The sequence below is a fragment of the Lycium barbarum genome, chromosome 2 (assembly GCF_019175385.1).
Source record: "Lycium barbarum isolate Lr01 chromosome 2, ASM1917538v2, whole genome shotgun sequence".
Taxonomy (NCBI): Eukaryota; Viridiplantae; Streptophyta; class Magnoliopsida; order Solanales; family Solanaceae; genus Lycium; species Lycium barbarum.
This window is the reverse complement of record NC_083338.1, coordinates 138,866,376-138,890,981: the sequence shown is the minus strand read 5'-3', so window position 1 is coordinate 138,890,981 and position 24,606 is coordinate 138,866,376. Positions and strand designations below refer to the sequence as shown.

Here is a 24,606-nt window from a genome sequence, read left to right as displayed (position 1 = left end):
CTGAGGACTACGTATTTTTACTCATAAAAAGAACTTTTTTTTCCTTCCAAACAAAAACAAATTTTGGCTGGAAACATAAATTAAACAAACTGAAAATTAACAACAAACAAGGCTTCTAGCAGAATTTTCCGCAATCTCTATGGCCAACTTTTAGCAATAAGAACAACTAATTTTAGCTTCCACTTTTATAATGTAATTTAATTAATTTCTTATAAGATTAAAAGAATTAAAATTTTAACAAAAACAAGTGTTTAACAGAAAGTCCTTACAAAAGCAAGAAACATTTTCAAGATGCAAGTCAATAAGCAATTATGGGCAAACGCATGCTGGCTTTACGCTTAAAGACCACAACGTCAGCACTTTTACTGGCAAAAAGTAAGTCTATAACCAGAATAAGAACATTTCTTACCCAAGCAGCACAATTGCCCACATAAAGAGTGATATATTTTAGGTTACTTGATAATTTTCTTTAACAATCTGGCACTAGGATCATGTATGGTTCACAAAAAATGAAACACGCCTGAGGATCCATTCATTAATTTCCAGAACACTTCTGGCATCTGAACTGTGCCTATCTCATTCGCATTAGCACCTTTTGTAGCCCAGTTACATCTTATCTGTTGCCGAGACATTTTCTTCAAATTAAGAAATAGCCATTTAGAAAGAGTAACAAGTTTAAATCCACACAACTACAAAAGGTTGACGTACATGGAATGAGCACAAATAAACGATTCTTTTCCTTTTATCATTGATAACACTTTGAGCATCATGGAGAAAATAAAGATGATTAAATTGTAATGTCAAAGAGGATCATCCAAGAGATGTGTGAAGCTAACTTTAGTAAAAAAAAAAAAAAATGATACTTGCTGATTCTTGAAAGGAACAAAACCAAAACTCCTAGATCGCCTAGTATTTTGATCCCACATTACCTTGCATCACTATTATCCAATACAACATGGATAGTTAGCACTGGATACACCAAGTAGATAAGGAAATTCCTTTTCTGGGTTCTGTTTCCGGATAAAATGGCTTCTATCTAATCCATTTGGCTGTGGAACCTGCTGCAATCGACTTAAGTACACTTTGTTTTGCCCAAGTTAACTTCAATAATTGTTGATCTTAGTGGACAATTTCCATCACCTCCTCATGAAGAGGTCAAATATACAGTGTGCAGCTGGAGGAGAACGCAGTATCAGACTGGAGGGACATAGAAGAGCTCTCTTAGTGCTGCAAATGTAAATATATGGATTACAGTCCTCCTAAATCTGAGAAGTTTGATCCACGCTTCAATGTTTCAATGAAATCTCGATTGTATTATCTGCTCCTATACTTATGTTTCTCTGCTGCACAAGAGGTACTCGCACTGAAAGTTTGATAAAAAGGTGAGAGCAAAATGCCAATTTCTTTTATTTAACTCTGATTGTATTATCTGCTATTAAGCTTATGTTGCTCCTCATTTCAACCAGTGAATGACGGGTTCCCTTGCTTTGCTTACTATGTACATCAAGATAGTGTATTTATAAAGTATTTCCATAAGAAACCTTCTATAACGTCCGGGAAAACATTACATTCGTGTACTTTGTTATGAAATCCTTCTCATTTTCTCCATCGTTTGTTCTCACCTAGTCTTGTTTTTCCTATATTCTCTTCGGGGACTCCTTTCCATCAGATATGGAAATTGTAGCTCTATTTAGCCTATAGTGTTCCTTTCTGTCTCGTGCCCTCAAAGTTGCATCAAACTACAGTGAAAGGGAATGCGGAGCCGATAATAATCAAATCTCTTCAACTCTTTCCAACAGTACTAACCGCTGCAATGAGGGGTACAATACAACATGCACAAACATATGTCAAATGGATCCAGTCTACTAGCCTGTCATGGTAATGTGCTGCACATTTCATTAGTGGGTCTTGACAAAGAAATGAGTTCGCTATAATTTTGATTCATGCTAAAGTATGGGTTTTGGATATTACTGTTGGAAAACTTGAGATAGGGTTGCAATAAATTCAGCATCCTTTGAAGTGGATTAAACTTGAACAATGAAACAGGTTTCACCATTTTAAGTTTGGTTAGCTGTGCTTTAGGAAGCTGTCAGAAATAAGTATGGCCTTACCTTTAATCGTATAAGTTGCCCAAACAAAAATATCTAGCTGGCGATCTAAACTAATTTAATGAAACGTAAAATCTCTACAATAACATCAATATCCTCCTGTCAAGGAAACATGCCCTCCATATACTGATCCATATTTTCATTATCTTCATTACCCGGATTATCAGATGAAGTTGAAGCTTTGGACCTTCTACTCCTGCCTTTCCTTTGTTCATATTTATCCTCCTCTTCGTCATCATCACTTACAGTTCTTTCTCTTTTCCTTCGATGCTTATCTTTCTGGTTTTCTTTAGATTGTTCCTTCTCTTTCCTCTTTTTATAAAGAAGCTTTTCTGCACATCTCTCACAGGCTACCAATTTCACCAGGGCCTGTTTGTTTTCTCCTGCTTCAACATATGAAAAATTCACCTCGTAGCTAGCTAGACCATCTCCCTCATTGCAATTTTTGTTACCACAGACAAATTGCCCTTTTCCAGATATCACTTCCTTTTCGGTCCTCCATCTCAGACCAATCTTGCCACTCTTATAGTGTGTCATATCAGCTATGCAATATTCTTTGAAAAGCTTGTCATAGTAGCGCTTAACCAGCCTTTGCTCCCAAGATGGATTCATATCATCTTCCTCAGTTCGTATGAACCGGTATCCTTCTCTAAGAGTATCCTGATCTGTTTTAACAGGTAACTTTTCTTGTGTGAAGCTCTCTCTTCCATAAAATCCAACATAATCCTTGACGAACTTCTTGTGGCGATCATAAGCATTCAGGCCTCGTATGTGATCTTGGTATTGCTGTTTTCTCGTTTGTCTATCAAAGATAGCCTGCTTAAGAGACCCAAACGAAGCCATCCTGAGGGGGGTGCAAAATCTCCCTGTTTGTATCTTAAAAAAATGAGGACGACAAAGGTTTAGGGTTTAGTCCACGTTAAAGACCGCAAGGTTTTTTCTTTGTCGCTTTGCTTTTTAAGTTTCTTGATATCCTTGAGTTGGTTGAGTTCTATGAGAAAATAACCTTAGGAATCCAACAGTTTTGTAGCATGTAAGGTATCCACAATATCCTGCAAAAGTAATTAATCCAGTCAGAAAGCTAACTAACAAGAAGAATTAAAAGATTTATCAGCCAAGTCGATTACAAGGGAAAGAAAGACATAGAAGTAGCAAAGTTACCAGCACTCAACAATCGTTAAGCAGTGTTACCAATTGAAGGGCATGCTTGAGATATTCTGACTTTCATTAAAGAGAAATCTATATATATATATATAACACAGATTAAACATGTAGATTATATCATAATATGCTAGTTTATCATAGTTTTCTGTTTTGAAAATGAAAATGTTAAATAAACATGTTTATTATAGTTTTCTAAATTTTAATTTAGTTCTAGAAGTTGAAGTACACAAAAGCAAAAGCCAGATCAAAACAGCTCTTACGAGCAGAGGCACTTAACAACTGATTGTTTGGCTCATCTGCTTCTGCGCAATCATGCCGGAAGGAAGGAACCAGTCAGGCAAATTTTGACACAAAGTCACAGATCTCAAAATCTGAAGTCGTCAAAATTTCAACTCTCTGTCTCAAACCACTAACTGAATTGCTTGAATTCCCCACATGTATAGGACCTTAGTGCTTAGATTTGAGCGGTTAGTTACCATCAAAGCAATAGTCTTTATTTTCACTTTTAAACTTTTTTATGTTGTTTTTACCAGAAAAACATATATGAAGCTGCAGCACCAAATTGATATGAAGCAACTAATATTAACTATTAGTCTATTAGAATATCTATAAATCTGTTTCCATAAAGCCGTTTGCATTTCCACCAGCTAGGGTAATGAACTCAGCACATGAAGCATGTACATTCATAAATCCTGCATCAAGTGTCTCACAACTCTACTTTTCTTGGATCATTTGAAGTATAAGTTTTTCTTATAGGAGAAAAGAAATGCAAGACTCCATCAGTTCACAAGCAGCTTGCTTTAATTGGTCTTGCCAGCTCGCTTTAATTTGTATTACCGGTCAAGTTCCTGACTGTTTGTTCCAAGTTCCACAATACAGGTACGCTGATCTTGTATCAACTATCCATCTCATTGTTAAGCAACTACAAGTTTTAATTTTAAAAATTAGGCGAAGGCTGCATGATTGTTTGAAAAAATTTAGTATTAGCTTCAGTCTTTTAAGGTAAATGTTGCCCTTGGTTCAACATAGACCCTACCCTCTAGCCCTTCTCCACTTCTTTTCGTACTTCTATCCCTAAGGCTTCCCAAAACCACAGACTCAATTTCAACAACATAGAAGTCACACAAACTGGAGGATACAAACTTGAATTACCCTTTTTAGCATACATAGACATAAGTAGTCAGCTGACTGCCTTACAAAAGCCCTATTTGGAATAAAATTTCCTAAAGGTCCAGATCATCTACCGAACAATGTGATTCAGATCAGGTAAAACACAAAGTAACCGAACTCTTTTGAGCGACCCGCACAGCTTCAATATCTATTTATTTAATTATCAAAATGAAGAGTGTTTTGAGAAACATCCAGCTGTAGTAAAAAGTTGGTAATTTGTTACAAATATACCATATAACTGATGCTTGAAGTCGTGGTGATTCGTAATGCAAAGAAGAGCAAAGAATTGTAAATTTTACAGTCTTTTAGCTAAGAAAGTGTAGGAAATGAAAGACCTTTTTTCTTCCTCTTTATGCTACTATAGGACGGTATAAATATACACAATGTAACCAAAAGTTCGACGTTCAACCCAAACAACAAACTGTCCATTTGCACTCTAAAACTGATATTTACCAATATGTCTGACATGAGAATAACAATTGAGCAATGAATTCCTATGTAGAGTGTACTACTTTGTGATGTCATTACATCAAGAAACAATCCAGAATAGTTTATCCAAACAGGACTCTCACAACCAAAATCTAATTAATATGATTTGCTTAAGATGGTTCAGCTCCAGTAAATCAAATTATTCAACCTACTATGCAAAATGATATATGGAATGAGCTTAATCAGTGTCAAACTGTTTAAGAATATAGTAACAACAACAATATCTGTATTATGAGGATTCATCATGAATTAGCAAGTTTTACTAGCCAAACAAAATTGATCAACGAAACCAAAACAAAAAGAGGTCGCTCAAAACAATCGATGTGGAGTTATTGAATGCAGAGAGGTGCTCGAAAGAGAGCAAACTAAATTTAACAGTAAATGAACCCTATAGGAAGTGAGGTTCAACTATCATAAGCACAAACTGGAAAATAGACAAATCGTCAATTTATAACCCTAGGTCCAAACCATATAATTCATAGAATCACATACTTCCCAACGGAAAAAGAAAAAGGTAAATAGAGCAGAGAGATGTAATACTAACCTTCAGATGAGCAAGCGGAGAGGACAAACAAAGAAAGATTGATGAGCGTCTAGAATCTTCTAGAGGATATTGGGGGCAAAAAAGATTATCGCGAATTTGAGAGAGACGGAAAAGAAAACGAGGTGGCAGCTGTTCAATTCTACAGCATGTATTGAAATGTCAGAAATACCCTTTGGTCGACAGACTGATTAGCATTTGGTTCAAAAGTAAAACTTAAATTTATTACTGGTATTTTTCGGAGAAAATGGTTCTTAATGTGCTTTGATTTCATTCGGCCATTAACGTATATACACAAAAATAAAAATGAATTTTAATGTTTTTTAAAAAGTGATCGGTGTAATTTTAAAATATAGGAAGACTGTTATTAATTTTTTTGTCAAAATAAATTGAAGCCCTCGATATCTTCCTCCATACACAATTCACTTAGCCCAATCAAAGATATTTACCATAAAATTAAGAATTTTGAAGTAGGATTAACCAATACAGGAATGTACCTTTGTTTCGTAGTATTATGGTTCATGTGCATGTCGAGCACCTCCGTTTATTTTGACAATAGAAATAGAAATTGTCTTTACTTATATAGCTTAGGAATAGGATCAAATTACTCACTTTTTGAAATATATTAAGAACCATTTTGATCATTTTCTCTGTATTTTTCCAGTGTTTTCTTTTAAATTGGCTATTTTACAGCACCCAAAGAAATGGAGCCCCCCCCACATACCAGCAAGGGGCATTGTTTGGATAGGAATTAGGATAACAAAATTGTCTCCAACGCATTAGCACACAGCTAAAAGATTTTGAAGACCCCACTCTGATCACTACTATCTTCTTTCCTTCACCACTCTGCCAACCATTTTCTCCTCCCATTCCTTGTTCCCAAACAGAATCTAGGAATTAATAGCAAGAAATAAGGAATGGTCTCTTTTGCTTCAACACTTGCCTCTTTGGTTTCACTGGTTCCTTCACCTTCTTCCATTAATAGCAATGGCTCAAGATTCTCTGCTCAACCTGTAAAACTTAGTCTTTGTCTTCTTTAAAGACTAAACTTTATATGTGCCTTATCACATGTTTTCCTTGAAATGTTATTGGGTTTTAACAATCTTTACTTCCATGCTATTATTCATGATCACTTACATTGGTTTCTCTTGCCACTAACATAATAAAGAATGTAGCTTTCTGCGTATTTTTGTTAGTGGAATTCATGGGATTGGAAAGTTGTGAGGTCGGGCAGAATGTAGTTTCCCGTTGTACTAAATGAATTTAACTTTTCGCTTTAACGTTATACTGGATGTTCTTAATTTTCTCTTTTTGTGAACATTTTAGGCTATGATTTGCTGCAAGTTTGGACAAGAGGATAACAATGAGGATCTCTTTCGTAGACGTGATATTCTTCAATCCGTAGGAGCAGCAGTAGGCATGGTGAGGCCCTTAATTTTTCGATTAAGAAGGGTTGCTTTATTGAAAGAAATGAGTTAAACTTCAATAATGTAGTGTAGTGCAATCATCCAATATTTTGCATCTTGAGCAATTGAGTCTAACAATGAAAAAGATGTCATAATACTTTCGCGTTAACTTTCAATAGAAGAAATGAGCCTTACATGTGAAAGTATTATGACATCTTTAATACTTTATTGTGGAGCAACTATTCAAAGTAAAGAAGTAAGATGGAAAACTGTTGAAAGAGAGATTAAGTTATTGTGGAGCAAGTACTCAAAATTTTATTCAAATGCATATGCACTAAAAAGATTTACAAATTTACATTGGGGACTGATATCTCATCTAACAATATAAGAGTGTTGAGATGATGATTATTTTCAGCTATAATTTCTGTTAGGACTTGATAGCAAGATCCAGCTCGTTCATTGAAGTAGCTAATGCTGCTGATTTGATACAACGCAAACAGCGTTCAGATTTTCAATGTAAGCTCGTCAAACTCTTCATTTTCTTCTCAAAAGCAAATCTGGCATTACTTCATTTTATTGAAATGAAATTCATTTTTCTTTTTTTTACAGCAAAGATCAAGACGACTCTTTTTGAAGCTATGAAGGTGAAACTTAACTGAGTGGTGATAATTACTCAAGTTGAACATAGGACTTCTGAAATTTATATGTACCTTTTTTGTTGTTGAATCTCTTCCAGGCAAATCCAGATATAATTCCATCCATACTAACTTTAGCACTTAACGATGCCATGACCTATGATAAGGTCAGAGACCATTATCTTCTTTATCTTGACTGACAAAAAGTAAAAGATTTGTGTAATTGAGGAATGTTTTGCAGGCAACAAAATCCGGGGGTCCCAATGGATCAATACGTTTCAGGTACTTTCTTTTCATCTAACTATTGCCTTGGATCAAGTGTTATACGACCATGAAATCAAGTGAAAAATACGATATTGTATCCTGCTATAGGATGAGATCTCAGTTTTTGTTGAAAGTTGATTCACCATTGAGCTATTACCTTGCCTTTTATACATCTTTGTTGTACCGTTATTCCCTGTGTGAAGCTCAGAGATCAGCAGACCAGAAAATAAGGGGCTTGCTGCTGGTTTGAGTTTGTTGGAGGAATCAAAGAAGGTTATAGATTCAGATTCCAAAGGTGGACCCATCTCATATGCAGATCTCATCCAGTTCGCTGGTAAGGGATTTCAGATGCTAGTTTGTTAGGAGTTTGGCTTCATGCCTCGGTTTAGTTCAAGCATCAATGATAAAAATACACCTTAGAGGAGTTTTACCTACAAATCCTTGTTCATGCTTAATTTATATAATTGGTGGGAGGTTGTCTGATGCATTTACTCATATACCTACTTCTAAGCAGTCTCTCAAATATAACAACTACTGGAGTGTTTCTAACACTAAGGGGTCGTTTGGTTGCTGGTTAGGAAGTGAATTATTCATGTATAACAACCAGCATAAGTAGTACCATGTATGGTAGCACTTTAGTTGGTGTATGTATAAAATTCAGCACACCAATCGGTTACTAGTTCACAGTTCCGCATAATTAGTACATGTATAAGTTATGAGGGAATCTATGTATTAGTTTATGCAGGGTAGAAGATTGAATAACTAATACATGAATAACTAAGCCCTATCTAACTAATCTTTGCACTACTAATACTTGCATAACTCTGACCAGCAACCAAACGACACCTAACCGTTGTCAATCTTCTATAACCTCTTCCATTTTACCTGTCTGCTGCATTTTCTTTCCAAGTATAGTGTCATTTAGTGTCCACATGTTGCCAAAGGTAAACTTGGTTTTCAAAGGTTAGACTTCACTGATACATTAGAGAAACTACAGAAAGAAAAACTATTGAAAGTCATAAGCCCGAGAAGCCTAAGACAGTACAACAACATACCCAGTGAAATCCCACAATGTGGGGTCAGGGAGGGTAAAGTGTACACAGACCTTACCCCTATCTCGGAAGATAGGGAGGCTGTTTCCGAAAGACCCTTGGCTCAAGAGAAAACATGACGAGAAAAGGTCAGATAAAAGAAGCCTAAGATAGTGTTTAGCAATAATTTGAATTTCATAAGCCCCACAGTTAATGTTAATGCCTTGCTGGAAAATTGTCACTCAGATTTCTTTTGCTTGATACAGCACAAAGTGCAGTCAAATCAACCTTTCTTGCTTCTGCAATTAGCAAATGTGGTGGTAATGTAGAGAAGGGAACTTTGTTGTACTCTGCATATGGTTCTAATGGACAGGTTAGCTTTCTTATGGTTACAATATGAAGGTCAGTTTTCTATAATGACTTGTGAAACTTCATTTGAAAAAACACTCTTGAGCAAAATGAAGTGAAACTCCAATCATTTACTACCTGTATGGTTATTCGATTTAGTAGTTGCTTCAGGTTATTTATCTCCAAAAAAGAAAGTTGTCGCTTCAGATTGATAGTGTGTAATTTTTCTCTCTACCCACAGTGGGGCCAATTTGATAGGACATTTGGGAGGTCAGACGGCCAGGAACCTGATCCGGAGGGGAGGGTGCCTCAGTGGGATAAAGCAAGTGTGCAGGAAATGAAAGACAAGTTTAAAGCTGTTGGCTTGGGCCCTCGTCAGGTAATAGAGTAGTTATTTTGGATAGCATATTTATATATCTTGACCTAGTTATGGTAACATCTCCTTTTGGAGCACCAATAATTTGGATTCCGTTAGCAATTCTTTCAAGTGGTAACACTTCATGCAAGAAATAGGAGGAATGACCTTGACTGCTGCTACTAGCCTACTACTTCAGCAAACTGCCATAAGCATTTCCCCATTAGCTAAACTTTCAGTTTTCTTTTTTATGCATGCCTTAGTCAGTTGTCGATACGTAGTTTTGCAGCTACTAATAAGATCAATTGGCAACATTTTCTCTTCCCATTATGTTACAGTATCTTTGTAGTGAACTTAAGTGTATAAACAACTAACAATGATATTCAATTTCTTTGCAGCTAGCAGTAATGTCTGCATTCTTGGGTCCTGATCAAACTGCAACAGAGGCCCTACTTGCCAACGATCCAGAAGTTCTTCCTTGGGTTCAGAAGTATCAAAGGAGCAGGGAAACAGTATCTCGAACTGATTATGAGGCTAGTATATGCGCTCTTCTTCTTAAATTTATAAAGGACCTCCGGGATATCTAAGGATAATCTCACAGTGGATTAAAAAAGAAAAATAAGAGGCTTTCTCTTTGTCTTAATTCGTAAGCTACTAACTACCTGAATTATTTGAAGAAAGAAATGCTAGTGCTTCTGCTTCGTTCTCTCTCTCTTTTCATTTGGTTTCTGTCCACATGATTGGTAGCATAATGTTAAATTAGTTATCATGCTTGTCCGAATAATGCACGGCTGACTCTAAACCTAACAGCAGATTTGTCTAATTTCAGGTTGACTTGATTACTACACTTACAAAATTAAGCAGTTTGGGACAACTAATAAACTATGAGGCTTATACTTATGCTCCCAAGAGAATTGATGTTACCAAACTCAAGTTGTAGAAAGGTGGAAGCTGCAGTTTTTGCACTATGAATGCACTGACCCCAACAGAGATACATCTGCTTACTGCCAAGGATGTTGCAGATAGTAACTGAGACGTTTGAGATTTTTTTTTCGGAGTGTTTACTTAGAACTGTATTTAAAATAAGATTTTCCCAATCACTGTGATATAAGCGGTGTTGTATTGTAGAACCTCTTGACGTATTTTCCGCCAACAAGATTGTCTTTCAAGGTCATTCATGCTTCAATTGACAGCATATTTCAATTATTTTCGTTTCTTTTCATTGCCTTAAACCGCAATATGAAAAGAAGAGATTAACTTTTTTAGTCTACTCTATTGTCCCTCCAATTGAAAAGAAGAGATGGATAGTCACAGACAGTATTGAATATAGCCGTGATTAAATTCCATCGGGTTTTGGTTCAGTGACAAGAGTAATATAGTGCAAGATGTGTAATAGACGCACATGGCAGGCTCAAATCATTTTGTAAATCAAGGTATACCAGTAGCCACCGAATTTCAAAGCTTAAAATAAGTAAGTTATTGGTTATTTAAGAGTGAAAAATTAAGATTAGACTGATGCTTCATAACTTGCACTCAATATTTACATCCACGCAAAGTATGGCCTTTTTCCTCTGTACACCACAGTACATTATGTTCCCGCCCAATTACCAAAGATGCCCTATTAAACTCCGTCTAAAGCAACAGTAGAACTGAGCTAACTATAATTTTTAGGTTACAATTACCATCTATACAAGGTAGAGTCAATAGACTCAAAGCAATCAGCAAATCTGCTATTTGCAATGACAATCAATATTCAACTTTTATATAAACTTAAACTCATATTAAACGTCTGTCCAATCTGCTGCCGAACTGAACAAAGTGAAAACTTTCCAAGAAGATGGTGAAAAAAAAAAACAGATACAGTATCTAATATCAAATGTGCATCCTGTTTCAGTTCTGTAGATGTTTTGGTTTAATAATCTGAAGCCCACCCATGAATGGTCTCAATGGCTCTGGTATAATAACTGAGCCATCTTCTTGCTGGAAATTCTCGAGCAAGCATATTATCATTCGCGGAACAGCACATGCTGTAGCATTTAGTGTGTGAACGAACTGTGTCGGAGCTGCATTTTTGCCCTTTTTAGGACTTGATGATGATGATGATTCGGGGCGATACCTTATTCCCAGCCGACGGCTTTGATAATCTGTGCAATTTGATGCACTTGATATCTGTTGATCAAAGAACATAGCAGATTAGGATATTGTTAAAAGATTATAAAGAATCAAGTTAAGGCAGAACAAGTGATTCAGTTGTTCTAGCTCAGTTCAACCGCTCAACAATTCAACAGTTGCAGAAATTATGGACAGTCCAGTTCCGTTGTACATGTGAAAGAAAAGAAAAAAGAATAGAATTGGTGTCATTTCCTACCTCACCGTAACGGCCCAATCCTGGCATCCAGGCCTCCACATCAAATTTACGATATGCTGGTGCACCTAGATCCTCGGTTGCCATGTCCAATGTCCTGCGCATAGTATGATTTGCTTATAGGAATTGGAGAAAGAGAGGGACTTGTTACTCGTAGATATGAAATTAAGTTGCTCACTTGAAATGCAAGCCGAGTGATGAGAAGAGCTCTTCTTCAATCTCAATGAGTTCTTTATGGTATGAATCACTTTCATCTGGTTGACACAGTATGAACATTTCCACCTTGCTGAACTGGTGAACTCGATAAAGCCCCCTGTCGCCAAATCAGACATTAATTACTTGATGCAATAACGAAATACATGCACAACTTTGTGTGTGCTACCGCTAATATAATTTTCACAAGACTGGCGTTTTTTCCTGGGCAATCAGTAATGAATCTAGGTACTAAAGGCACAAACGGGCATAGAACCCCCCCCCCCCCCCCCCCCCGGGATATTAAAGTAAATAATACATTTAGTGAGCTCAAGGAATAGTTTATATATGAGATATTACATTTTTTTTGGAAAAAAAAAAAAAAAAAACCTGAACAATTCATGTTTTGTAACTTTCATAATTGAACTGTGGGGGGTAATTGGGTGTTATTACCTCTGAATGTTTCCTATTCAAAAGTTCAAAATCCCTGAACAAAACTAAGTTAATGCGTATATTTCACGCGTCATACACGTGGCATGACATATGGTATTTTCTTCAAAATAAGACCACCCCTAAAAGAAAGAAAAAGAAAAACTTGGCACTATTTGCAACTTACATACTTAAAGTATTGGGTGTTTCTATTGCCCCTTATCTTCCATTTTTCTATTCATTATCTCTTAAATTAAACTAAACAAAGAAAACCAACTTCATATCCCCAAAAAATTTCTAAGGTCGGCTTGGTTGAATGGATGGGAAAAAAATAGGTTTTTTTAAAACAAAGTTTTTTGATGTCTGGTGTAATAGCAATCTGTTAGTTAGTATGAACCAATACATGGATTTTCTGGATTTGTTAGGAGGGAAAGAGTAATAGCTTGTCTGCTTGGTCTTTGTATGAATCATGTTTCCTTTTGTATCAGCTTGGTACTTTTCTAATAAAATCTTACCTTATCCAAAAAAAATGAAAAAAAAAAAAAATTGATGATAGGGATCATTAAAAATTGGATCTTCAAAAAAAAATAGAGTTTTTGAAATTATTGCTTGGTTCTTCATTTTAATATTAGAATTTTTGTTTCTTATGTTAATTTTTCAATGTTACGGTTATTGTAAGGCTCTGGTTTTAGCTGGACTTATTGTTTCTTTTTTTGGATAAGGTAAAAGTATTATTAAAAGAAAGGTACACCAAATTACATCAGAAACAGACCGACCCTACAAGAGCAACAGATTACAAGTTTCCAAGAGAATCCAAAAGGTCCATATACTGATCCGTGTTCTCTAAAATATTCTTCTTACACCATACGAACAGATTAAGCAGCTAGAGGTTCTTAATTCTGGAAATATGATTCTTTTTATTCTCAAAGCAAGCACTGTTCCTTTCTCTCCAAATAGTCCAGAAAATACACAAGGGAATGGTCCTCCAAAGTTGCTTCTGGCTCTTTGTTCTGCCATTGCCAGCTCTCCAATAGACTTCTAACATCTGAAGGCATTACCCAAACTACACGACACAAGCTCAGTATAAGTTCCCAGCAATGTTTAGCAACTTTACAATGGATAAAGAGATGATTAACTGATTCCCGCTCCAGTTCACATAATTAACACCTGTTGCTCAAATTGTATCTTCTTCGTCGCAAATTATCTTGAGTCAAACATGCATTTCTAATAGCAACCCAGCCAAAACAAGCTACTTTGACCCGTGCTCTTGTTTTCCATATTCTCCGTGGCCAATTTGGTTCAAAATGATCAGAACATTCCTGCAGCAGGTTATATCCGCTTTTAACAGAGTATTTCATATCATTGCTCGCTGTCCATAACAAAGCATCCTCTTTATCTTCCTCCACCACTGCCGTATCCAAAAGCTGTAGAAACTGCCCTACCTCTTCCACTTCCCAATCATTAAAACCTCTCCTAAAATGTAATTGACACCCACTGGAAGAGAGAAATTCTGAAACACTGCGTACTTTGTTAACAGAGCAAATATACAGAGTTGGAAATCTGTTTTTCATGCATTCCTCTCCACCCAAACATCAGACCAGAATTTAATCTTATCACCATTCCCAGCTTCAGCTTAGGATATTAATTGCTGCTCCAGATACTGCCTGTAGAAGCTTTATGAACAAAAGGAGGGCTCCATGTATCCTTTTTTGCATATTTAGCATCTATCAAAATCTTCCACAATCTATCATCACATTCATTATACTTCCACAACCATTTATACATTAAACTCTTATTATGAAATTTTAAATTTCTCACCCCCAAACCTCCTCCTTTCTTATTAGTAACTACCTTTTGCCACTTCACCAAATGTAACTTTCTCTTATCTCCCTTACCTTCCCATGAAAAACTGTTTCTTAAGGTATTCAATTTCTTCTCAACACATACAGGTAGCTGAAACATATACATTAAGTTGGAATTCCATCCAAAACACTACTTATCAAAGTGAGTCTGCCTCCGAAAGATAGATATTGCTTTCTCCAAGGAGATAACTTACTGGAACATCTGTCCAGCACCCCCTGCCAGATTCGTGGTTCATTTCTTTTCACACCCAAAGGAAGCCCCAGATAAGTTGTAGGTATATGTTCCACCATACAAGTTACAGCCCAAAATCTCAGCCAGATCCTCTATGCAATGGTCTGCATTTATGCTAAACAGGCTACTCTTAGCCAGATTCACTTTCAAACCTGTGACCGCCTCAAAGACTAAAAGAATTCCTCTGAGATACAAGAATTGTTCTCTATTTGCCTCACAAATTAGCAAAAAGTCATCTGCATACACAATATGAGAAATGAGACGGTCTCGACCTCCTCTTCTCCCAACCTGTAGCCCCTTAATCCATCCCAGATGTTCAGCTTTCTTTAACATCCTGCTAAGTATCTCCATAACCAACACAAACAAATATGGGGATACAGGATCCCCCTGCCTTATCCCTCTAGAAGATTTGAAAAGGCCTTGAGGACTACCATTAATGAGGACTGAGAATCTCACTGTGGATATGCAAAATTCAATCCATTTCAGCCATTTTTCACCAAAGTTCATTTGTCTCATTAGATCTAATAAACATGCCCAGTTTACATGATCATATGCCCTTTCCAGGTCCAATTTACAAAGTACCCCTTCCCTCTTGTTTCTCAACATATACTCCACACTCATTTGCAACTAAAGATTGTCTTCCCCTTATGAATGCATTCTGATTATCAGAAATTAGCTTCCCAATAATCAGTTTGAGTCTTTCTGCCAACAACTTGACAATAATTTTATAGACACTTCCCAATAGACTGGTTGGCCTGAGGTCCTTTTGTTTCCACGGCTTCCTTCTTTTTAGGAATTAGAGCAATGAAAGTTGCATTAAAACTTTTGGTAAAGTTTCCATCCTGAAAAAACAAATTCACAGTGTCCCATACATCACTACTGACAATATTCCAGCATTTCTGAAAAAAATGAAGATTAAAACCATCTGTACCTGGTGCCTTATCTCCCTTAAACAGTTTAACCACCTCTTCTAGATCTTCCATTGTAGCATGTCTTTGTATCCACTCTTTATCCTCCTCCGATAGTTTGAATAAAGAGCCTGTTTGGATGGGCTTATGCCTATAAGCTGCAAACAGCTTATAAGCTAAAAAAAATAAGTTGGGGTAGTCTAACTTATTTTTTTTGGCTTATAAGCTGTTTTCAGCTTATAAGCTGCTTTAGATAAGCTAAGTCAAATGGGCCTAATTATTTTTTTGAGCTTATTTTAAGCACAAAATGACTTTAAGCTGGCCAGCCAAATACTCAAAAAAGCTGAAAACAGCTTATAAGCAACTTATAAGCCAATCCAAACGGGCTCAAATTCTCATCTAACCATTTAGGCCTCCAAGGTTCAGCTTCTGTAAACAAACCTTTGTAGAATTCCAGAATATGTTCCTTGATCACATTTTCATCCTCATCCAGAATAGTGTTATTGATCACATAATGTCGTATTTGCAACTGAGTTTACTGTTATTGATTAATTTATTTTTACTTTTACTATTATTTTATGGATTTTCAACTGGATTTACTGTTATTGATTAAATGTTGTCGTGAGTTGCAACTAGATTTACTGTTATCAACAAAAAGTTGATGGGGTTTTGAAGGCAAAGAAAAAGAAATCTTTTAAAGTTAATAAGAGACAAAGAAAGAGCAAATAAGAAATTTTTGTTCTACGTTTTAATGTTCTTTTTCTCTATTATGTTAATTTCAAGTGTTACTATTATTTCAGGGTTATGTCTTTTAAACTGGGTTTCCCATTATTGATCAAATTATATCATGATTTACAACAAGGTTTATTGTTTTTTATTAGTGTCATTTTTGTGTTTCTGTTATTTTAGGAGTATGGGTCAGAACTAGGTTTGCTGGTAATCAACAACACTGTAGAGTTCGGAAGAAGAAATAAGAAATCAAGAAAAAATTGAATAAGAAAAGAAGAAAGAAAAAAGAACAAATAAGGAATATGATTAATTAAAAAGATAAATGGAGAGAAAATGCCACGTTTGGCCTAATTTTAGCTCCCACACGCCACAAAGAGAGTGAAGCTACTCTCCATGCCACTTGGCCCTCCCAGAGGGATTTAATAGGGAACATTGTAGTTCCTGGTAATAGTGCCCATGTTTAGGTATGAAAGTTACAAATAAGTTTTTACTCTTTATACACAGCATATGCCATCATATATTAGGTGAAAAATGAAAAAAGATGTTTTTGAAAGGAAGACAAAAAAAGGAAAGATAAGAAGTCGCAAGTAACCTAGTTGCAGCTCCTGCAGCACCAGCCTCAGTCCGGAAGCAATGGGAGAAAGCCACATATTTCAATGGCAAGGAAGACTCGGACAAAATGGAGTCCATGTGTATACCACCTACTGGAATCTCAGCGGTGCCAATCAAGCACTGATCACTATTTTCAATGGAGTACACCTGCCAGTGGTTTTGTAAAATATCACTGATCAGCTAAACTAATTTAACCAATTCATTTTGGTGAATGCTATAGCTTCTGCTTCTCCTTCCCCCACCCAAAAAGAAAAAGAAAATGTGAAAAAACCACAAAGCCTACCTAAAATAATGACAAACATAACCACGAAGGACAAAGAATTCAAAACATACATAATTAAAATTTTAACATACGAAAGATAACATGCTGCAAGTAAGAGGTTCAGAATAAGATTCATTAGTACAAGAAATATGATTCAAGTTAAGAGTTTGTTTTTTTATCGATTAACATATCTACACGTGAAACTAAAAACCCAAGGCATGTTTTTTTTTTTTTTTGGGGGGTGGGGGGGAGGGGGGGGGGGGGGGTTAGTTGTCAGTTTAGTTGTCAAATAAACTCGTATAGTATGAATAATCTGAAAGGTTTAGTTAAATATGGTGTAGTAAAAAGAATCAGCATTACCATCAAAAATCAGTTCAGAAGAAAGAAGATGTTATAATGTTAAAAAAACAAGATAACTATTAATTGTTCTTATGGTTATCTCTCATAGAAGATGATCATGGACGAAGTCACCAAAATGGCATCAACACTAATGAAAGGCCAACCTGAGTGTTTGTTCCACGGGGTTGAAATCCGCACTTTTCCACCACAGATGACCGTACAATCTCAGGGGTCGTCAGAGGTGTAAAACCTCTTTTCATGGCCTCTGAAACTGCCCAGTTTACAAGACCCATCTCTAACATAACTGCTTCATTCTTCAAGTAATAAAATTTGGACCCACTGACCTGAAAAGCAAATTTAACTTAACCATGAATATAAACTAAACCAAGATTTCCTGTCACCGATCCATCTGCTGAAAGTAAGAAGTGATAGCAGGTCAATCTTCCTATTTGTTTGATTAAGCACCGGGTGTCCGGGTCTCTTTGAGCCCCGACTAATCCCGGGGGTGCACAGGCGGTCAATCTTCCTATTTGGTATACAAACTTAATCGTGCCCTTCGATATTTGGATGCAAGAACTCTGCCAAGAAACGAAGTAGTGGAAGACTAGATGTACAACCAGCTTGGCATAGACTTTATGAAAGCCAATGGCTATAAGACTAGGTTTGAAAACTCGAATAAAGATACTTTGGAAGAACATGGTCCAGTATGCAAAGGGTCATATAAAGAGGAAGAGACTGATTTTTTCTCAAAACAAAATGGATTGCATTGATAATATACTCTAGTTGCTAAGTTAGTACTAGGTTACAAAACTAATACCTCCGGTGAGAAAGAATACCTCAGCTGCAGCATCAAAATCGAATAAATCTAGCTCTCTTCCCAGCTGAACATGGTCCTTAACAGCAAAGCTAAACTCAGCAGGCTTACCAACCTGAAATACGAGGAATGTAAATAAGGCTTGAGCAGGATCAAAGCAATGTGGTCTGCACATCTGTGTATATCAAACTAGAAGTACCATTTTCCTGACTGTTGAAGAATCTTCCCCTCCTGATGGAACATCTGGATGTGTTATATTAGGTATGGATTGTGCTTCTTGCTGCAGCTCATCTGTAAGTTTGAGCAGGTCTTCTTCCAAAGTAACAAGTTCTTCCTTCAGATTCTTTCCTGACGAAAAATACATTTCACACAATGAATAACCTAGCCACCGAAAGCTTCAAGGTGGACAACTGGCCATATAATAAGAGACGAACCTTCTTCTATGAGCTTCTGGCGCTCTGAGGGTTCTAGTTTTCCTTTCATCTTGTTTGCAACTGCATTTCTCTCCGCTCGTAACTTTTCAACCTCCTGTTATCTGTGAGTAACAATTAGCTAAAATTGAGAATAACCAGTTCTATCAAAATCATTCAAGTATGTGAATTTCTTACTTCTTTAAATGAATCAAAGCTCTAAGAACGCAACACAAAGCACTAAAAAGCCTTTTCAATAATCAAGACAATGGTAATGTGCAGAAATCCTGCTCTTTTTGTCATGCATCAATTATAGTATGATACAAAAGCGACGGCAAGATGACAAAAGGAAGGAAGTTCTTTAGAGGGCAGGACCATATCTGGAATATAAGTGCAATTTACAGGAATTATGCAGCAATTCACCTCCATTAACCAATTAAAACCAACCTTAACCTATATTTGTGATCAATTTTGCTAAAAGTAAGAAACGTTGATGCAGAACTTCTTTAAAATGCAAGTTATACAGTTGGTAGGAGGGAGGCTGGAACTGTCCCAGAATCATCCACAAGAAAACGGGAGAGAAATCCTCATACTCCTCGTGAAGGAATTTCAAACTAATATCATGACACTCATTATCCACATTAAAGAGTCACAAAACAGGTCTTCTTCTGAATAGCATTTTCCCTTAATTCCATTATAGTATGTGTAACATGTTAAATGCTTGCAAAGATTATACAATGATGCAGTAACTAATGCTCAGAATCCTTTGGCTAAAATATCTACTTAAGTTACATTTTCAAGCTAACAAATTGAACTAACAGCACAACTGAAATTACGAACATTGAAGATAAACATACAACACAGAAAGGTTTAGACTTTATTGCCAAAAGAGTGAACAAATGAGATAGATAATTGACCTTCTGAACATTGAGCAACTTCTCATAGAGCTCAAGAACAAGCTCCAGATTAGCAATGGAGTTCCTATTCTTAATATTAACTGCAACTGACTCCTTATTATCTCTTATCCACTTGAAATCTATTGCTGCTTTCCATTGAGGCTTCACCGCTATATTCACCACCACAAACTTTAGTCTTCCAACAAAACAAAACAAAATACTTTCATAACACTTAAACTCGGCTATAACTGGCAACTAAACGCTCCGAGAATGCATATCTAGATACCTAAAATCGTCCCCACTATCATTTGAACACTCATCAGTGTCTATTATACAGAATGGGACGAGTTGAGGTGTCTAGATGTAGATTCTCAAAGTTGGAGGGTTTAGTTGCCAGTTATAGCGGAGTTAAGGTGTCTAATTATGTATTATGCCCCAAAAAAACACAGGTTTAGAATGTCAACATAATTACCTTTATTATCGTCGGTGACGGCAGTTTGGACGGGGGAGGCAGAAAGGGATCTAACGAGAAGAGGGAACAGAGGCCTTGGATGGTAAGGTGTTAGACGACAGGTTAGGGTTTTGGAGAAGTAAGGCAGAGCAGCAAGTTTCAGGGAATGAAAGGTGAAGCAGCAATGCACTACTCCCATTGCTCCCCCACTTTCTTTCTGCTTCGATGTCTTGGTAAGGCCAAAGGTGTGACTGTTTTTCCGTCCCCGATTTATCACTTATCACCCCTTCTTTTATTTCTTTTTCAAATAAAAGATATTCCACTCATCTTTAAAAATTCGAAAAACGGTGAAGTATACTTTTTTGGTTATATTAGCCCTTAATGTTAGGCAAAATTCTAAATTTGCCTCTCATTTGGCGGAAATGACACGTGGCACACTCTGAATAAAATATCCAATCCACCACTCAAAAAACTCATATTCGACCCGAAACTAATTGGACTCCAATCACAATTAAAATAATATTCCACGTGAGGCATAACAATATTCCATGACCCAAAAATAAAAATAAAAAACACCATGTTCAGAGGGATAGACCATAGGACATAGCACCACCGAAATTCTTTTCCTCCGCCGCCGATGACCTCTGTTTTCTTCCCTTTTTATTTTTTTAGATTTTTCTCCAAAAACAACTTCATCGAACTCACAAAAAGTTGAATCTCCCCTTTCTTGTTTCATTGATTTTTGTTTCTCAAAGACCTCCCCTTTGAACCTCTCAAAAAATATATCTAATAGAGAATCACCGAAAGAGCTCTCTGTCAACCACCACTCTCTCTCGTGCCTCCTTTTATATGGGAGTTTTGGGTTGAATCAGTGAAGGAGGTGATGGTGAAATCTCTTCAATTTACTTTCAAAATTTATTCGTTGTCGGCGCCGCCAAATCTCCCATCATTGAGAGAACTGGAATGCCCGGCAAATTTTTGGGACAAACTTGGTGGTTGTCTGATTTAATCTTTGAAGGTCCCTAAATTTTTTTAATGTTTTTCTTAAATAAGAAAAGAATAATAGATGAAAAGGAGACAGAGGGTCAGAGGTCACCAGAGAATAAATTTCCCGACAGGTTGAGAATGAACCAGAGAGGGTTGGCGGAGAAGACAACTAAGGTTAGGGAGTGAAAATAATTGTTTTAATGGGAAGGGAAATGGGTCGGATCGGGTAATGGATCAGATTAATGGGGCTGAATTTTATGGGTTAAGTATTTATCCAGAGTGTGCCACGTGTCAGTTCCGACAAATGAGGGGCAAATTTAGAACTTTGCCTAACGATAAGGGCTAATATAACCAAAAAGTATAATGAAGGACTAGTTTCAACAATAAAACAAAGTAGAGGGGTACATTTGACCCTATTCCGTTAAAAAAATTGCAAAAAAATAAAGGTTCATAATGTGGCACTCCACGTGAAAATTTTCAACTATGCATGAATAAAAAAAGCACACATATGTTAAAAAATTAAGGAGGGTTAATAATTTTTTGGATAAAAATGTAAAATTGGTCATTTGTAAAAATCTGATGAGTTATTTGTAAAAATCAAAATCGGGCCTCTTCTTTTTTGGATCCGTTATTCGTTTCTCTAAACTCTTCTATCCACCTTGTTTTTTTTTTTTCTCATTAAGCTCCAATTTCATGGTAGATTTTAGGTTAGTTAATGAGATGATTATTTGTCGTCGATGTTATTATCGTTGCAGGCTGCCCCCAATTACAAAATACATTCTCCATCATTTTGGAGAAATTAAGAAGAAGAAGAAACTCTTCTATCCGCCTTGTTTTTTTCTCATTAAGCTCCAAGTTTATCGTAAATTTTAGGTTAGTTACTGAGATGATTATTTGTCGTTGATGCTATTATCGTTGCAACCCGCATTTACAAAATACATTAGAAGAAGAAGGAGAAAATTTAATTAAAGAAGAAGAGGTGAAGGGAAAAGGCTCATAAATGAAGAAGTGGTGATGAAGTAAAAAGGCTGAGAAGTGAAGAAGAAGCAGCAGGAGGAGGAGGAGGGGAATAAGAGGGATTTAAATGAATTAAATGAAAAATAGAAAAGAAAAAAAACTAGTAAGCTCAATAAACCATTATAGATGTGGACAAATTAAGCTCTCACGCGCATGTTGCCGATTGTTTTCGAACATTTGTCTAGTCAGCTTCGAGGTGTGTTTTAATACATATATAAATAGTGATAGTTTAGGTAGGCAAAGGAAACACCGAATAGTAGGGTGTGAAATTTGCAAAAATGTGATAGTTCAGGTATGTTTTGACTATTATCTCTTAAAATTGTTCTTCAACTATTCGAAATAGATTACTTTTTACTTTTCGTTAAATTTTGATTTCAAAAATGTCTTCACGTTAGTTTTTTGAATAACACTTGCCCCCAAAACTAAATGAGCTCTGGTCGACTACATTAAAAAAATATTGCTACGAAAGAGTTCTAACACGGACAAAATCCCTCCCATTAATTTCTTAGTGTTTTGCCATTGTCTTCTCCGTCCTTACAAAGTCCACAAAAATAGAACCTCAATCTCCTTAATAAACTCATGAATAAAGAACTCACCTTAAGCATAAATTTTCTCCTTAATTCCATCGTCTGTTAATCAACTATGGATAATAATCATTGGCATTCACTCTCCTTGTCCTTCATCACATTCAACAATGGATAATCACTCGATGTTTCAACATAAGACCTATTAATATCATCTCCTCACTTCATTGTCCATTACTGCCATCATCATATCCTCAACAAAATTCCCACTAAAGACGTACATATTTTCACGGTCTTCTTCACATACTTCCCTGACTAGCCAAAATCTTCCCTTTCGCCGTCATAACTTTATACCAAGTTCTCATTTTATTTTCTTCATCTTTCCATCTACCAATATTCAGAAACACGATCAGGTTCTTCACTCTCAATAAAAAAAATAAAAATAGTCCGTTAATTAATTTTGTCATCTCTATCGTTAATAATGAACCTCTTTAACTAGGTGTACTGCGGGTTTAAAAAGAGCTAATGGATAATTGGGTTGGCTAAAGGGTTATTGGGTTTGTATTACATGTGTTTTAGTTCAGCTGGCCAGCCGTTAGTATTAAGGATAAGTGTGACAAAAAAGAATAAAGACGAGGACTTTTTTGATCGTCATTTAACGAATGATAAAAATTATTTATTTCGCACGGCTAAAGCATATTTTTAACTCCTTTTTCAGTTATTAGAATAGGTTCAGAGAAAAAATGGAAAAATATGTTGTGGCAACGAACAATGCTTAAGTATGGCAAAAAGCAGAATTTCTCAATTAAAGCTATCTCAGGATCACTCTCATTATATCAAGTATAATAGTAGTGGGGGTGGGTGTGTGTGGGTGGGTGGGGGGGGGGGGGGAATTTAGATTGAATAAGAAAACTTTGATTTTTCGATTTAATTATAATACAAACAAGTTTGGTTGGATCGATTCTTTTTAGTTTAATTTATCAATTTGGTTTGATAAATTACACTAGAGATGTTGATGTTGTTATTTTCACAACCCAAACCGGAGGGCCATGATGGGCACCCTGGCCCTACCTGTTGAGCAACGCTAAAACTGCTTTCATATCGTAATCGTACACAACGGTGGACCATGAGGGTCATCATATGGCAACCTGCTAGATCATAAGAGAGATATACTGAAAAGAGACGAGCCCGAAAGGACATACGTATATAATCATGTTGGACATAGCTGTACGAACCGACAAGGCCATCATATAGACACCTATACAAGAAAATATAGGCCTAGAGGGCCATACAACGTCTAACTGTTCCACAACTGTCTACAAGCCTCTACTAGAGTACATGACATAATAAGGTCGGGACAGGGCCCCGCCATACCCGTATGTACAACAAAAATATACCGTACCAAGGCACGACAACAACTCCCAGATAAGTGGAGTGCTCCAATATGAGCTGAACGGCACCCTACTGAGGCGGATCGTCACCGTATGTCACGACCCAACTAGTGGGCCATGACGGGTATCTGAAGCTGACTATCGAGCACCACTTAACATGTTGTCTATCATACTCAGCTTGAACATACATCATTCTCAACACCAGACTTATCATGAAAGAATCTCCAAATATCTCCCAAAACATGTGTGCATACATAGGCCCATAAGGCTACAAAATGATATGCAAGGTATAGGTTAAAGAAGTCTCATAACATTTATTACCCTCACATAAGTATCTACGAGCCTCTACTATAATACTGAGATCATAAGGACGGGACAAGACTCCGCCATGCCCCAAATATGTACACAGAAGAATATACCAAAGAGCGGCAACTCCGGAGTAGTGGAGTGCTCCCGTACAGCTGTTGGTAAGGCTCCTAGATATCCGGGCCGTCTCCCTGTCTACCTGTGGGTATGAACACAGCGTCCATAAAAGATAGGACGTCAGTACGAACAATGTACTTAGTATGTAAGGCATATATGATAACATAATAAGGAAGTATAGAAAGCATAAGAAGAAAGGATAAATGTAACTGCTTGCCTCTTGAGGCGGAATCATGCATGCTCACTTTTACC

At 36.5% G+C, this 24,606-nt stretch overlaps 3 protein-coding genes across 3 annotated transcripts; 1 reads left to right on the top strand and 2 right to left on the bottom strand.

Moving 5' to 3' along the window:
- Positions 1-2,091: 2,091 nt before the first annotated feature.
- Positions 2,092-5,632, bottom strand: LOC132627564 (uncharacterized). The gene is made up of 2 exons (XM_060342965.1): positions 5,476-5,632; positions 2,092-3,160 (listed from the first exon to the last, which is right to left on the bottom strand). Exon 2 carries the CDS (start codon positions 2,949-2,951, stop codon positions 2,211-2,213), a length of 741 nt encoding a protein of 246 aa, XP_060198948.1. The 5' UTR covers positions 2,952-3,160; positions 5,476-5,632; the 3' UTR covers positions 2,092-2,210.
- A 668-nt stretch (positions 5,633-6,300) lies between these two features.
- Positions 6,301-10,685, top strand: LOC132627563 (thylakoid lumenal 29 kDa protein, chloroplastic). Its single transcript, XM_060342964.1, has 11 exons — positions 6,301-6,485; positions 6,799-6,894; positions 7,310-7,394; positions 7,488-7,522; positions 7,615-7,680; positions 7,755-7,795; positions 7,981-8,111; positions 9,075-9,181; positions 9,398-9,535; positions 9,910-10,044; positions 10,341-10,685. The coding sequence occupies exons 1-11, from the start codon at positions 6,390-6,392 to the stop codon at positions 10,449-10,451; spliced, it is 1,041 nt and encodes a 346-aa protein (XP_060198947.1). The 5' UTR covers positions 6,301-6,389; the 3' UTR covers positions 10,452-10,685.
- A 566-nt stretch (positions 10,686-11,251) lies between these two features.
- On the bottom strand, positions 11,252-20,311 carry LOC132627562 (serine--tRNA ligase, chloroplastic/mitochondrial-like). Its single transcript, XM_060342963.1, has 10 exons — positions 20,034-20,311; positions 19,583-19,731; positions 18,690-18,783; positions 18,455-18,603; positions 18,278-18,370; positions 17,606-17,785; positions 16,821-16,987; positions 12,055-12,189; positions 11,880-11,973; positions 11,252-11,680 (listed from the first exon to the last, which is right to left on the bottom strand). Exons 1-10 carry the CDS (start codon positions 20,209-20,211, stop codon positions 11,402-11,404), a joined length of 1,518 nt encoding a protein of 505 aa, XP_060198946.1. The 5' UTR covers positions 20,212-20,311; the 3' UTR covers positions 11,252-11,401.
- Between the last annotated feature and the right edge of the window lie 4,295 nt (positions 20,312-24,606).